The 17,185-nt window shown below is 30.0% G+C and overlaps 1 protein-coding gene across 10 annotated transcripts in view; it reads right to left on the bottom strand.

Annotated features, from left to right (window-relative positions):
- Nucleotides 1–17,185, bottom strand: part of LOC143224859 (ubiquitin carboxyl-terminal hydrolase 24-like) — a 277,830-nt gene that overhangs the window by 137,328 nt on the left and 123,317 nt on the right. For 9 of the 10 annotated variants that reach the window (XR_013013468.1, XM_076453271.1, XM_076453297.1 and 6 more), the window contains 4 exons: nt 14,694–14,806; nt 10,025–10,202; nt 8,974–9,078; nt 8,402–8,518 (listed from right to left, as the gene is read on the bottom strand). Coding sequence is in view for 9 of the 10 variants with exons in the window: in XM_076453271.1 (XP_076309386.1) it covers nt 8,402–8,518; nt 8,974–9,078; nt 10,025–10,202; nt 14,694–14,806 (513 nt within the window). In the remaining variant the exon portion in view is untranslated. The remainder of the gene's footprint in view (nt 1–8,401; nt 8,519–8,973; nt 9,079–10,024; nt 10,203–14,693; nt 14,807–17,185) is intronic. The other variant, XM_076453282.1, reaches the window with a different exon arrangement.

The following is a 17,185-nucleotide window of genomic DNA, read 5'->3' on the forward strand; positions in this document are numbered from 1 at the left end:
CCACAGGCATCTTTTTCTGTGCATGTGACAATAATTTAATGAGTTACATTCACAATTTAGTAAAACTATCTTCTTTTCATGGTATACCAATAAATATATATGTAAAAATATAACTAATGATCCATATTTTTATAGTATGAAAGTTTGACAACTTTTACAAAACAATAATAAAACATTTATAAGTTCCCCTAGTATGAGAGTTGTGACATTTACTCTCAAGACATCCATTATTTTCTAGTTTATTTACCACCCGTCCAAGAATTACAAAATTCAACATAAATTACTCATTATATTATCATCATAACTCAAAGCATAGCATAATTTTCATAGCTTTTAATATGATATGATTACAGAGCCATAAAATAGACAAACAGAATCCTCTTGCTATGCCAAATAGTTCTTTCTAACATCCAATACTATATTATTTATAACCAATAGAAAACAAGGTTTTCATCTATCAAATGACTATTATATTACAGTTTTCTTTACAGAAAACTGTCTATTTCACTCCCAGTTTAAACTTTATTCCCACAAGAAAAACAAAAAAAAAACACATCAACGAGCTTTGTAGGTACATCATTAAATTAAATAAAAAAAATATTTAGTGTAGTACTACCATTAGAATAAAAAGGTAGAGTTGGGTTTTATTGACAGTGGAAAGCAGAAAAAAAACTAACACTAGAAAAAAAGAATATTCAGGCTAGTATACAAAAATGCTATATATACATACATTTATGGGCAACTCTTCAGTAAAACTACTTAAAAACTCTCACATTTTCTGTACAAATGTGATGTTTACTGAAAATCTGCTAAATTTTATGAAAACACACAAAGTGTAGTAAAAGTTATAGTGTTACTCTATAACAAGTATAAAATGGTTAGGGGGTCAGCATGAGAGTTTTTTTTTTCATGTGTATTCTTTATTTATTGATATAAGATTAAGTACAACAGGAAAAATTAGAAACTTGTTAGGTTAGATTAAATAATTAAAATTCCTTATGAGGTATGCTTATGAGTTATTTAGTCCAAATAGTAAATGGTCATTTACAACTTGTTTTATGAAATTACTAGATAGACACTGTTCCAAAGGCAATACAAAATAACAATAAAATTAAATATAAACAAATGTATACTGTTATGAACTTTAAACTACTTCTGATAAACAATTATTGTTTGCTGATACAAATAATAGTTGTTCAGAAAGGAAATAAGATAATTTAGATTCATTTCATATTTTTTGTGGTGATCACAAGATTGGTCAAATTAACTGAATGCATAGAGTTTGGGGTTGGTTTGTTTTGAATTTTGCACATAGTTACAAGAGAGCTATCTGCACTAGCCATCCCTAATTTAGCAGTATAAGACTAGAGGACAGGCAGCTAGTCATCACCACCCACCACCAACTCTTGGGCTACTCTCTTACCATCAAATAGTGCAATTGACCATCATATTATAATATCCGCATGGCTGAAAGGGCAAGCATGTTTGGTGTGATGGGGATTTAAACTTGCTACCCTCAGATTATGAGTTAAGTGCCTCAACCACCTGGCCATGCCAGCCTTAGAGCTAGGGTAAAGAATATAAGGGAGTGTGCAAATAAATTTTGATAAATTTCAGATGAAGAAGAGTACTTTTGGTCTTAACATGAAAATCACTTTCCACATGAAGCAGTTCTCTTACATCGTTTATTCATGGTCAAATGTTTTTGCATAAGTACCTGATAAAAACTATGATACTTTTGAGTACAAAAGACCCATAATGTCTTCTGAAAGATTACCAAATTTTATTAATATGCCTAGAACATATCCAAATTGTAGTAAGTAAATTCTGATAAACACTTTGGGGTTATGAAATTAATAACATCTACTAAGCACACAGTGAGAAGGTTAAATAAATCATTATGCTCTTTAGGGGTGTTAGTTTGCAGAAATGAGACTTTACTGAGCTCACTGTTATCAGAAAAATGTTTTGCAATAAATTTGTACCTAAACAGTCATATGCAGTATAAGCTACCAACTGCAATAATTCTTAAGACGACAACAGCTCCAACATTATTGATCATTATTTCAGTTGGCACCAACAAGTTACATAAATATACTTTAAAACTTAATAGCCTCTCAATATTAAATTCAAATCAAATAATATGACTGGCCAGCAGGTTCAAAGGTCTTGTTCATTTTTTCTCAGTTAAAATGAGATATTTAAACTCTTTCTCATATTTAAATTGAGAACATTAAACAGAATGGAAGCATGCAATGTTTACATAAAATTACTGTTTTCTACTTCTTATCTCATAATAAAAAATGTTTTTCCTTGACAGTTATCTGTTTTTTTATCATCTTTAGTATTTAAGGGGGGGGGACAAGAAACAGGTTACCTCTTCTGAAACAGCAGAGTTTACTGCCTTAAAAGATATCATAACATCAAATGAGAATTTTCAAACCATTGCATAAAATACAATAATAATAAGAAAAACCCATAAAAAATAGATCTGTATAATATGAAAAACAAATAACCAAAGAACTCCAAATGCTTCCATAAATGATAAATTACAAATGAAAAATAAAACTTGGTTTTGTTTGTTTATTTTAAATTTCGCAAAAAGTTATACAAGGGCTATCTGCACTAGCTGTCCTTAATCTAGCAGTGTAGGATTAGAGGGAAGACAGTTAGTCATCACCACCCACTACCAACTCTTGTGGTACTCTTTTATCAGCAAATAGTGGGATTGACTATCACATTATAACACCTCCACAGCTGAAAGTATGAGGATGTTTGGATTGAAGGAGAATCAAACTTGCGACCCTCAGATTGCAAGTCGAGTGCCCTAACCACCTGACCATGCTGGGCCCCTTAAAACTTGATAATAAAGTTGTGTTTTTCTTAGAAGTCACTTAGGTTGCCAATACTTCAGGTTTATATTTTTGTTTCTTCTTTTCAGAAAAACAATAAATTTAACTCTCAAATTTAAAAATCATAAAAGAAGTAGGCTTTTGATCATAAGGTATGTTGTTGTTTTTGTCAAAATGTTTCATGTAGAAATCACGACGTACTTTCTAACCTGATGTGATGTTTTCCCTGGAATATTAGTTCCATAATCTAAATCTTTGTATTATAAAAAAAAACACTAGAGATTTAAAAAAGTACAACTACATTGCACACTGTACAAAAAATATCTGGAAACATTTATACATATTGCAGAAGACAAGTTTGCCTAAATTTCTCTATAACTGATTTAAAACTTTAAAATACAGAGAACTCGGTTTTACTAACTTCTAATTAATAACAAAATAAGCTTTTTAGTTCCTATAAATTTTTGCAGTAATTACTACCTTAATTTGACTATGTCGTCTGATTTATGAACTAGCTTATCAGTTACAGGTATAGAAATTTTAAAATATGTACAAGAAATATATCACCAACAGAACAGTGATGTCTATTTTTAAGCATAATACCTAGTCAAAACTTCATAAACTTCTTTCATTATATTTTTCCTTATAAATATTTTAATCAAGAACAACTAAGCAACAAAAACCTCTTGTCTAAACCATGAAAAGCAAATATAAATGAAAGACATAAAGGAATATAATCTAATAACTGTTAGGAGCAGAAAAACACACAACTCAAAATAAATAACCACTCATTGATGTTACCAGGGATAATTCACAGAGTTGTGTCAACTATGACACCAATAGAATTTCCCAACATTCAATTATAATGCATGTATTATATTTTTGTAACATGATTTTTAAATGAGTACTTATCAATCACATATCATTTCTGGAAGAACTCCATAAAATTTAAAGCATTTTACTGTGGTTTTGGTGTCTCCTTTTGGGTATCTGCTAGGAAAATGTTGTCATCTCTAATGTTAGCTTGTAGTCAGTCCTACATTTACATTGCCAAATAATTCCTTCAGAGTCCTACACTTATACTACCAATGATTCTCTAATGCATCTTAGTACCAGGAATCCAGTAAAAAACAGCTAAATTTGTAATCTATGTAACAAATGCAAGAAGTGAGAAAGGACGCAAACTATTCAAAAGTAAGATTACAAATAAAAAGGACATTCAACGAAAGCAGAGATAAATTTTCCTACCTTCACCAACTCCACCTGAATGGGCTGATAACATTCAACTACTAAGGGAATCTTACCATAAACATCTATATAACACAGTAAATTGAAGTATATAATACTATTTAAAAAAAGTTCAATACTATAAGTAACAAACTAAATTGAAATTCAAACATAGGCTTACTCTTAAACACAAAAAGGTGTAAATACAGATAAGAAAAACCACAGAGAGAAAAGCAATATGCACAGTCTGGCTGCGATTAAAATGTTGTCTACTGAGATTTTGGTACAAAGGTATCCTGGGAAATTACAGAAATACAGATGGAGGATTTTTTTTAGCTCACGTTATACTACTGTAAATACTCAGAACAAGGTGTTATAAATACTACAAATAGTCAAGCACTAAAATTTAGTTAATGAATAAACCTTAAGAAAGAACAGTATATAAATCTTTCCACTATTTTAAACTTCATGTGATTACTGAAAATATTAACATTTTCTTTTATAAATTTTCAATTAGGATTAAATTCTTAAAAAACACTTGTTTACATGTATTTTAATTATTTAATATTAAATTTAATTTTACTTTCTTGATGTACAGATTCAAATAAATTCTTTACAACTGCATTGCAAAATTTAATCATCTCAGAGAGTTGCAAGAATGTCAACATATTTTTCTATCAATAAAAATCAAGATTTTTCTTTATCTTCATAATTTCCAAATGATAGTTCTTTATCATCCTAAATACAAACAAAATAACTAAAATTTACAGTTCTGAACTGATATTTTGATACAATTCGTTTTTTAAATTTTTGTGCTGCCCTACAGGTCAAATAAATTACATATTTTCAGATAATCAGAATCAATATATACAGAACCAATTTTAAGTCAATCATTTCTGGAATAACCTTTAAAGAGTATTATTAATAAAACTGTTTTAAAAATTAATCAGTACACATATTTTAAAGGCATTTGAAAGCCAAACAAAAGAATATTAATTAAAATAAAAGATATAAAACAAATTACATGCAAAATACAATGTATTAAAAATTATAATGACATAAAACATTAAATGAAAATAGTGCAGGAGTAAAAACTAAATGCATTACATAATTCATCATTAATAAGCAATTCAACCTCAAATGATTTTTATTCAGTTAGAGATTAAGTAAATATCTATAATTCAACAAAAGTTTTAAGATGCTGATGGACAAAGAACAAATTATGACAGCATCTGGACTGATTTCTCAGTTCACTATTACCTTTATCAGGCTAAGTAGCAATATTTTTGTTCACAGTATTCTTGATTAGGATTATTCAATATCTAATGAATATAATAAATTTTCAGTAAATAAAAAATTATGGGCATAGTATGGTTGAGTATGTTTTTGAAGCAGAATATCATGAAGTTATTCATCATAATGTGATCTTGTATAATACCCCACTGAACCAGAACCTACTATGTAATTACTGGTATTGTTGGAGGGAGGTGGGGGGCATCATTTTCAAGGGAGGCAATGAGAAGGCAAAAAGGGCTAAGAAGTTGAAAGATGGGAAATTGGAATTGGAGGCATATGAGATTTTAACAGACATAAACAGACTACAATATTTGTAAGGGCGAATTGTTGGTGGATTATTGTTGCCTGAGGTTTATCGGAGTGTCTCAGAAATGGGGTTATATGCAAATCCCTGAGATATGTCAAAGTTAAACAGACCCAAGCCAACATTGCATCACGAATTATAAGATCTCATCAATACATGCAACACCAGAGCTAGAAAGGTTATGCAGACTAAAGGGGAGAAGAGAAGGGCAAGGGTATTTGCAGAAAATCCTTCAGGATTTTCGTGGGCTGTGGAGAGTCTCAAATAGGAGGCATATGAAAGAAAGATACCATAAGAGTTTGGTAATGTGAGATTACTGAGCATGAGTTAGACTGACATTTCATTCAGAAGCCTAACAATTGATGATCTAAACATAGATAGTCTGCACAATGGTAAGAAAGGACAAATGGATCAGAAGCTCTCAAGGAGCACTGCATGCTAACACCCTCCCTCAAATGTAAGACAAATTGATCAGTGTGAACCCAAATATCAGAAAAGGCAGAGAAGATGAAAAAGGGTTGATAAAATTGTTCATGCAATAAGGAAGGATGAGGTATTATTAGAAATAGATTAAAGGAATAAAACATCACAAGTCTGAAATACAAAGTCTATAAAGACCAAAGTAGGCCTAGGAGGCTCCTCAGGTTGGAAATGGGAAGGAATGTTAAACTCTGAAAATGGATCCTGGGAAATGTTTGGGACACATGTATTAAAAAAAGTTTGCATGTAAAAAACAGCACTGAAATGAAATAGCTAATCTTGAGAAAGCAGGTAAGTACTGTATTGGAATGAACATTATGAAGTAAAAGGTAAGATACATAAATAATAATCTTCAAAGGTTTTGAATTATAACAGCTTAATACTACCCAATCATATGGCACAATTAATTTTATGAAATTGTATAAGCTAAAATAACTTTAAAAAGCTTCAAAAGTTTTCAAAGACAGACCATCTTTCTTTGGAAGTCAGTTGAGAAAATGCATAATCATACTGTCCTGGCTTTAATTCATTGATAATATTCTATAAATATTTATACAAAAGAAATCAAGCAATTGTATGTACATAAAAGTGTGTGAAAATACTTAACACAATGTACAATTACCAACTAACTCTTTCGCAATGGGCTCAGTGTAATACACACAAGTTCATCTACACATTTGCAAACGTTAAGTATTTGCACTACAACTTTTGATACAAAGTTTGTATCTTCACAAAATTTGGTATATTTTTTAGTTAAGATTAGAAGTATTATGTATACAGAAACTAAGACTGTTTAATGAAATATTTTTACTAAAGATTTGTTGGTGAAAATAGAATCTGATTCATTACTAGCCTGAGTGTAAAGTGATTTCATGTTATGTTTAATAAAACTCTTTTTTGTCATAAAAATCTCAAGTATTATTTGTGTAATCTCTAAAACTCCTAAATACATTTTAAACATTTGTTTTCAGTGAGACTTCACATTTTATATTACTTTTTAAACTCTAACTATATAGGGTATGTCACTTAACCAATTATCCTTTTTTCATGCTGAAATGACTACATATTATAACACAAAAATACAAATGTTTAGTCTGAGTAGCATAAATCTCATAAAGCTATATCTGAACATATTTTTTCATTATTTTTTACTTTATTGACCTACCAGTCATATCTACTTAACATTATATAACTTGCATTGAAACAATGCATGCACAATCAGTTCACCTATCCAGTAATACAAAAATGACCATTAGTCGACAATGTCTTAGCTGTATTTTATTGGACTAATATTTTGTAATACACAGTCACATTTCAATTATTATACATTATATATATATATAAATTATTACTATTTAGAAATAAATTATTTTTTCTTAAGATATAGAACAATAAGTCAAGAAGTAAAGCAAACAATTATCTCTTCTCGCTACAACATTTATACTTGGATGTTGCTGGACACAGGTTGCTGAGCCTTTTAAAATTTAGCATATGAAGGATATCAAACAAATTTTTTTAAGTTTTATATATACATACAATTCAATAACCAAAACGTCATAAATAACTGCACTGATACCATAGAATTTGACAATAATATATCAAGCTTAATAACTAAGATTTACAAAAAAATATGAGACTTTGAGTAGACAAAAGACACAACCTATCTCCTAGGAAACTTGGATCAAAAGAACACAAATGCTGAGAAAATCACTCTGAGGACATTTTAAGCTGTTGATTGGTTATTCACATCTCATATACTGCAGTAAGTGTATTTAAAGTACCATTTCAAAAAATGGAAACATTCAAATGAGGCCATTGTTTGATTCAGTATACAAGCCACATCTCAGCAAAATAAAAAGATATGAGGTTCTTTTATATTCTAGCCTGTCAATGTTAGTAGTTGAAGTTCCTAATTTGTACAAAATTATAGACTTATTATTCTGACATCACAAAAATATAAATTTAAACAGTGCTGCATTCAACATACTGCATGACTCACTAAAATCTATATTGAGATGTGTTATTTTAATATTTACTTTTAGATTAAGCAGTTAACTCATATATTAGTCTGAATTATCTACAATTTGATTTCAAGCATACAGACATAAATTCATAAAATAGTAATTCAGTAAAATTTTGAATGCAAGCCAACAAATGCAATAATATGGCCTTTGAAGCCTAGCCCACTGAGAAAGGGTTAACAAACTAACATTAAAAAATAACACACAAAAGTCCACTTAACCTGAGATCCCTGAATGACTAAAGATGCAGAAGAACTTGTTGTGAACTTCACTGTAACAACTTGTCCTTCCTCTATTTCTAATTGACCTAGCAGTTTTTGATCCTTTGTAACAGCAAGCTGAATAATACATATGTAAACAAATATTAAAGGTAAAGCACATTTTAAAAATATTATTTAATAATTTCTAAAAATTTAATATAATTATTTCTTCTTATGGTTTTAGTTAGTTTCCATACAAACTGTTCTCAAAATGAAACCATAATAGATTTTTTTTTTAATCTGCAGAGAACATTTGACTAAAATTGTAGTATCATTACATAATTTGAATAATATGTAAAAATAATATAAAACTATTTCATTTTTCTTGAGTTAGTATGTTGGAATGGAGTCCATTACCTTCAGTTATTTATAACTAGTACTTTTTTCAGAAAAACATACAACCATGCCTGTTCCAAATGTTTTATATATATATATATATATATATATATAGTCTAAATAAAAACTACAGATGTTTACAAAATGTGCTGTATCACAGCTGCTTTTAGTTTACATAGTTTCAAGTATTAGCTTACTACATTATCTCCAACACTAAGCTGCAACTGATCAGGGATTTGTTTCACCATCTGGCTAATTCTCTGCCTTATTGAGCCCAAGGTCTCATTGCTATGACTCTGAAGCTGAATGAAAGTATTCCAATAAATTATCAAACAACAGCAAACTGTTTCAGCATCCCTCAGAAATTAAATTACTTTAACACAATTCACAATAACAATCTGAAAACAGAAAAATACTCTACTTTTCATTTAAATATGCAAACTAAAATCAAGTCTGCATTTATTACATTTGTTAAAAAATGCACTTCAGTTTGAATATTAAAAGTTTACAGGCATAAGTTCAAAGACTTCATATGTCAGTCAAGAGGTACAAAGATTCATATATATTCTAACAATTGCCATCATGAAATCAAGACTGAAAAAAAACTTTTCAAATAACCAGTTAGTTAATATTTCATTTTTTAACTTCTAGTGTTCTTACTGATACATTGAACAAAGTAAATGATATTTCACATTTTTTTTCATGCATTGCTACACTCAAAAGTATTTTTAATATTTCAGTTAAAATACTATTTAAAAAAAAACAAAACAATTATTCTAACACTCATGTCAGTACCTGAGTAAATTATGTTGTCATTTGATCCAAATTGCTTGTATGTAGCCAAATTAAAGAAAAATATGTACCAGAAAAACAGATATATGACAACAATCTCATTTCTTTTCCATTACGATAATTAGAGCAAATAATTTCTCTTAAATAATTTACAAAACATATTCTTTGTTTTTTACATTCAACTGACTTTCCTACAAGAAGAAATCACATGCAACAAACTCTTCCAAGTATTGCCATCAAAGTGTTAGAAATGAGAAAGGTTTATTTAGAATGAAAAGTAATTACAAAGAAAAAATATCATACCAAATGTGATACTGGAAATATGTTTTAAAGTACCTGTTACAATTCCACACACATGAATATTGTAGAAAAATTCAATTTAGCAGGTAGTATATGAAAGTTTTTGACGGCATTGTTATTTATTTACCTCTCTATTATTAAAATGCAATAACTCACTGTCAGAAACTTTTCCTCCTTTACTGAATCCAGAACCACTCGAAGAGTTAATGGGTACCCAATGAAGAATGCACCATGTGGTAAAATACTGCGAGGAGCAGTATGAAGCTCTTCTATTGAAGACACATATCTGATAGCAAGTTGCAAAAGACGACGAATATTTTGGAGTCTGGCTGTTCTGTTTAAAATGAATTTAAAAAAATTTTGAGTGCTTACAATATAAGCAATAACATTTAAAAACTGAACTGTGTATCAACTCTCTTAACATGGGCTCAGTTTATATGGCCACCTGCATGACCTCTTTGTACATGTTTAAAGTATTTTAAGTTTTAACATTTCTTGCTTGCATTATAGTGTGTATATATATATTCATAACATTTGGCAGTCTTTCAGTTAATATTGTAAGACTTTAACATACAAAAAATATTATTTAGTGAAGTATTTTTTAATACAATAAAGATTTGTCCATGAACATATTGAGTGTTTTGAATAGTCCATGAGCTAAGTAATTTTCATGTTAAAATACTTTTCCTCATCTCAAACCTCCTTTGTTTAATTCCTTGTAACCACCACAAAAAAAAAAACACGAAATAAATCTACGTTACTCTTTTTTTCTTTCTAAAATTACTTCATATTTTAATATAAAACTATATTCGTTTATCCTAAGTAACTCTAAGTATATATTTATTTATAATTAAATTTTATTGTTTTATTGCCCTTTGAACCATGATAAATTACTGTGTGCACCATTATAATTTGTACATTACCCAAGACACGTGTAGCTCACGCTATACTATCGAACTATGTCACCCACAAAATTCTACAACTAGTACAAGCAGCTCTCATGCATGCCAGGTAAAATATTTTTATTATATTATTACTTAATTTACTTAGTTTAACTTTATTTAACCTAAAAATGTCCTTATTTTACATTTTAGTTGATTTATAATTACACATAAAGAATAAACATGAAAAACAAGAAATAAATCTTATCCAATCTTCTTTTTCCTTGCTCTAGGTTGTCAAAGAACCTTAACATTTATTTTATGAACTATAAACTACTTGTAGTCTTGCAATTAATAGTTTTTATTCAATTAAATAATGATCAAAACAATATAGATTAATAACATGCAAAAAGTAGACAAATTCCCTTACCTATCAAAATTTTTCTGGCTTTCTAACTCTGCAATAAGAATCATTACAAATTGATTCAAGCTAGTCGTTAACTTTCTAATGGGATAGATATTTGTACTGACTGAAATTGACATTTAACCAGCGTTCTCATTCTTAGAGAATTAGAGACTAAAGGAATACCCAGTCTACAAAACAAGACAGAACCCTTCAAGTAAGAAGAGTCAGACTGCCTGTTCCATGGCCTGGAGCTGGATGGGAGTTGGCTGAGCTCAGTTTAAAAAGTTGAAAAGTTTGTATGATCCTGCAAAAGTCACATCATGCAGATACTAGGCCACAGAGTAGATCCCTGAACTGCAGAACCTGACCCTTGTGCATGAAATGCAGATAGTGGCAGGATTAATTTACTATGTAGATATATAGAAATGCATCAGCAACACTGAACTTATTCATCCACAAACTTGGTAAAGAATGTCAAGCAGGTTGAGAAAAGGACTCCATTTTGAACCTGGAAAGATTGAAAAATTGGTTGAGTTGAGAAAGATCAACGACTTTCCACCATCATCTAAGGCAAAACAAATAAACAGAGATAAAACCTGGGAAGAATTGGATCAACTTTAACCAATACTTCTGCAATTGCCTTGGAATGAAAATTCACACCCCTCTGATTAATTGAGAGTGGAAATACTAATGAAAGTGAAAATGTGAACAGAAAGAACAACCAAGATACCAGAACCTGTAGTAACCATGGATTTACAGTAAAGGATAAACAGACCCAACCCATATAGGGTAGACACTGACACCGCTGGCAACAGCCAGGCTTAGAAGACGAGTTTTGATACTAATGGAAAACTATTCTGAGTATCCTTAGAGAAAATAATAAAAGCCAAAGAGACGAAAAAACAAGAAAATGTGATCTATTCTAGATTATCACAGGGCCCATCTAGAACCTTAAATATCTAAAACAGATCTAGTATGTGGAGTTGAAATATATGTACACCTGGCAATGGTTAGCCAAAGCATGCAAACAGAGAAATGAGGGTACAAGGTGTATCTATTCCATCATGATGAAATAAGGCAGTAACTCTCCCAGCAATATCAGTGAGAGGAAAAAAAATAATCAAGTATTCCTCCCAACCCTTCCATCATCAAGGAAGGAGTAGACTCAAAAGCCACTGATGAAGGCCCCAAAATCTCACCAAACCAGAGTAACTAACTGAAGAAAAGAAGCAGGAGGTGGTTGATCCAAATTGGACTCATGAGAAGCCAATTTAGAAGTGTGGAAAAAACCAAATTATCCTCTATCACCATGAAATTCAGCCTCAGAATTCCCAAAAAGACCACTCACAGACCAAATACATGTCTCCATCTCACAAAAGATCTACTCACAGACAGACTCATATAAGAGTAATCCCCCCACTGACTGCAGAGAAATGCCAGATAGCAGAGGAGGAACAGAAGAGGTATAATTAGCATCTGTGCTAAGAATATTAACATGGAAAGTCATGCCCAAAAACAGTGCATTACAAATTATTAATAATTTCTTTCTAAAGAAATTGTAATGGTACAGAAATAACAGATTTCAAAATCACAATCCAGAATGTAACAAAGCACAGCACTGCTTTAGAGGAAACTGTGACCAACACTTTGTTAAGAGAAAGTAATCAAATTATCTAAGTAAAGCACTTACATACAGTACTACAACAGAATGAGCACTGACATTGGTGAAGAGTGTTGCAATGAGGTATTAATACTGGAGCAAGTGTGAATAATGCTTAGATGGGTAAAGTCAAGATAGAGCAATAGCTAAAATAACAGCAGATAAGTATGTTTCAGAAGTATTTGTTTTAAAGGTTTCTTTTGAAATAAATAAATAAAAATATAAATAATATGGAATTTTGAATGATTATGTACCTGATAATAATAATTTCATTAAAATACACTGACAGATATAATTAATTCTGAATGTATTGCAGTAACACAATCAAACAGGAACTTAAAAATGATGCTGAGTGTTGCAGGGTTAATACAATTAATAAAAACGTACAGTTATAAAACAAGTTTATAACATAGCAAAATAATTAGAAGTACTTAGCTTGTATTGTTGAAAATAGAATGTGTGTTTTGCATCAAATCAAATGAATTAATGCAAAACATAGTTCTATTTTCAACAATACAAGCTAAGTACTTCTAATTATTTTGTTATATTATAAATTTGTTTATCATCTATAATACACACATAAAAAAGGGAAAGCGTGTTTACCAAGTTTCATATCAAAGTGCTTATTAATTACATCACTTAATAAATACAGAAAAGATACCAAATACATCTTATGAAAAATATTAAATAATAAACATCATGAGATATACTTAAACTATTTTATGACCAATCACATTCATATTTTTGAAAAACTGAAGAAAGAACTGAGGATGTATTTTTATGTTAAATGTGCAAATTTAGTTCCAACTTTTTTCCAGACTGTGACATGAAAGAATAGTTTATAATTCATTTCATGGGGCTAATTTTTACATGCCATTAAAGAATTTAAATTTCAACACTATTGTAATGCTTAATTGATCCCTGCTGACAATTACATTATCCAGGGTGAAAATACTAATAAACCTTTAGAATTCTCATACACTTGTACCGAGAGCATGTCATAAAAGTTCTACTTAAGTGAATTTGGAAAAGGATGTTAACAATGAATTTGTCCAAGTTTAAAATATCTGGTTCAAAGAATAGGTTGCACATCCAGCAGAAGAAAGGTAAAAGATAGTTACCTCAATGCATAGCACCTACCGTGAAGCACGTGGAATGTAGTGTGATGGTTTGGTGGCGTTTTTCTATTGAAGTGACGGGAAATATTTGTAAAATAGATGCAATAATGTACCAGCACAAATACCATCAGATATTGATCTATCATGGTATAAAGAGTCTTTTGCATATTACTAGTAAAGAATTCTACGAGAAAAATGATAATGACCTCAAGCATTCATCCAACCTATTCACATATTGCTTAACTAAGAAAGAAGCTGCTGGAGTCATTCAAAGAATGCAATGGCCACCACAGAGCTCCAGTTTCAACACAAATGTGCATATATGGAAATCAAAACATCAAAAACATGGCAAATCAAATAAAAAGTTACTTCCAAAGAAACACTATTGGAGTGTACTAGAAGCATTTGGAGTAAAATCCCAAAGTATTCTTTGATTAGATATGTTGCAGCATTTCCTGAAATACAGTCTGCAGTTATTAAAGCAAAAAGGAGACAAAATATTAGCTCTTTGCTAAACTCAAGCATTTACACTCAGTTTCAGTTACACTAAATATGATAAAGATTAATAATTTTTAATGTTTCACTTGAGATTTACCTTCCGCTGTTCCATGAAAGTATACTGATATCTATTTTTTGACTCTGTCCTCACACTTTAGCATAGTACTGTATAATAAAACAAGTAGTATTAAATATAAGATACATAAAAAAATGAAAAAACAATGTGAGAAATATCTATCAAAATAAACTGTCTTTTACAAACCTTGTAGGAAGTGTAAGAGAGGCAACTGAAGTCACAGACATTGCTGTCAGCGTTTTGGTTGCATTCGAAACAGCTGTTGACATAGCTGTCCCACTAACAGTAGATACTTCTGACTAAAATAATCAACAACAAAGAACAAAATACACATGCAGGTTAATAGTTATTCTCATAATCATCTTTTCACTTCATGCAGAGGACGAAAATCTAATGACAAGTGGAAACATTATTATAACAATCACTCCACAATAAATATAGGTATAAAGAGAGATTGTAATTCACAACAAATTATATACTGACTTGATTAAGCTGTGACTTTTGCTTATGAAAAAGAAAGATCCATTTTAAATGGAGGTGCTGTTTGATACTAGTCTTAGTAGTGTCTTAAAATTATTCAAAGGAAAAACAATGTCACCCTTATATAAAGCATGTTCTAACACATTACCATCTTTATAAATGAGCAATGTTCCCTTTTAAAAAGGAGGTTCTGTTCACCATTAGCATTAATTAAAATTTAAAACTATTTGAATGACTCACTACACCACACTCACCAAAGGCATGCTTCAATGCACTTTGTCTTTTTGATGTCTTTAAACTTACGATATCTGCACGTTTACAAAAGTCAAATATTATTCTATCTACCTATTAGATATAAAAAAGAATTCTTGAATAAAAATCTTTTAATGTTACCAAATTTGTTATTTAGGAAATATTAAGTGCTTGAGATTTCATTACAACACTGATGTAGTATTCTTCAAACAATCTCACATACATCACAAACAAGGGTGTTTGTCCATTCATTTGTCTGTCATAGGTTTGAAAAGCTCAACATTCATTTTTCAAATGATGGAAGAAAAAGCACAAATAATGTTGATGCCATATTTTATTTTGCAAGTATGAATTTCTACACTAAACTGTTCAGATTTAATCTGAATGAAAAAATGTAGATTTTACTGCATGTTATTGCTGAACAGCTCTTAGTGCGTTTGAAATGATCAACAATTACTTTTCACAGTAGGCAGTATAAGTAACTCAAAACTTTGGTTCTGAGTGAAAAACTGCAATACAATCTTTTTAAACTCCATGAAATAGCCTACATTTGTAAATTAACTTGAACTTTTCCTATCACTGGGGATAGATATTTTGCAGGTATTGATTGAAATAACTTGTAAAGCTGAAATATCAGCCAGAAAATGCTTATCACTAATTTCGTCATATTTAATGACTTATATCTGAAAAATACTTCAAACAACATCCTAGCCAAAAAATATTTGTTAATTATACTTCACAAATATATTCTATCCAAGAATATCATTACTGAAGGCATCAAATGTGACTTATCAGTTTACTAATCCTTGTTGCAAACAAAGTTATATTGGATCTATCATGATATTTGTATACACATGTATCAGCAAAAACAAAGTAAATGACACTAAACATACCAAGTGAATTGGAACATGCCCTTAGATGACTGTGAAAAATCTGTCCATTCATATAAATGTAAGAACTTTGCTGACATAAATGACAAACAGATTTGAATATAAAAAAGTTTGCTCATTCATAAGCAGATGCCATGACTTAACTCCATCACTGCAGGCCTGTTCAATTTGGTCAAGTTCACGACCCCAAATTGACCTTTAATGTTTCCATACTTAAGAAACTTTCTTCCTAACAAGCTTTCAATAAACATTGTTAATCTTTTATTAAAGATTAAGAATTTTTAAGAAAGTACTTTTACCAAACATTTCACAGTGAATATATGGAATCAAAACCATTGACTGCTCTCAGTGTAAAGTATTTTCATATTTAAGGTAAAAATACTTTTATTCACCTGAAAAACTGTCAAACTTTATTTACATAATATATAAAACCTTATAAATAAATTTCAAAATTTTTTTGCAGTAAAACTATCTACACTAACTGTTTTTTCTTTACCCTAACTCTGCATGAAGTTGATCATTTTGACTGACCTCATAACCACCATAAAAAATATGAAAAACATTCCAAGTACCCTTTTCTCTGTCTAGAATGATTTTACATTGCAGCAAGAAACAACATGTTTAACCTAAATAGCTTAAAGCTCATAAAAGAACATATATGTTTCTTTTTGAATTTTATTATTTTAGTGCCCTTTAAACTGTAATTAATAAGGCCATCGCACAAATCGTAAATCATTTAGCTAACGTATAGCTCATATTACCTTACCAAATTACATAAAGCATGACCTGTAGCTTTTTTTTCATTTTACATCATCTAACCTAATAAGTTTTATATCTTAGTGCATTTTATACAAAGAATTCACAGAAAAACAGGAAATATAGTGCTTATATGGATATGATTTTTTTCTGTTGAATCTCGATGAAACTTAACCCTACTTTTTAATACCAATGGTACTATTACATTAAATCACTTTTATTTACTGATATAGTATAACTAAGAAAACAGAATAACAACACATAAAAAAAAAGAAAATGTCCCATAATTATAAATTTTCT

The sequence above is a fragment of the Tachypleus tridentatus genome, chromosome 1, assembly GCF_004210375.1.
Source record: "Tachypleus tridentatus isolate NWPU-2018 chromosome 1, ASM421037v1, whole genome shotgun sequence".
NCBI lineage: Eukaryota > Metazoa > Arthropoda > Merostomata > Xiphosura > Limulidae > Tachypleus > Tachypleus tridentatus.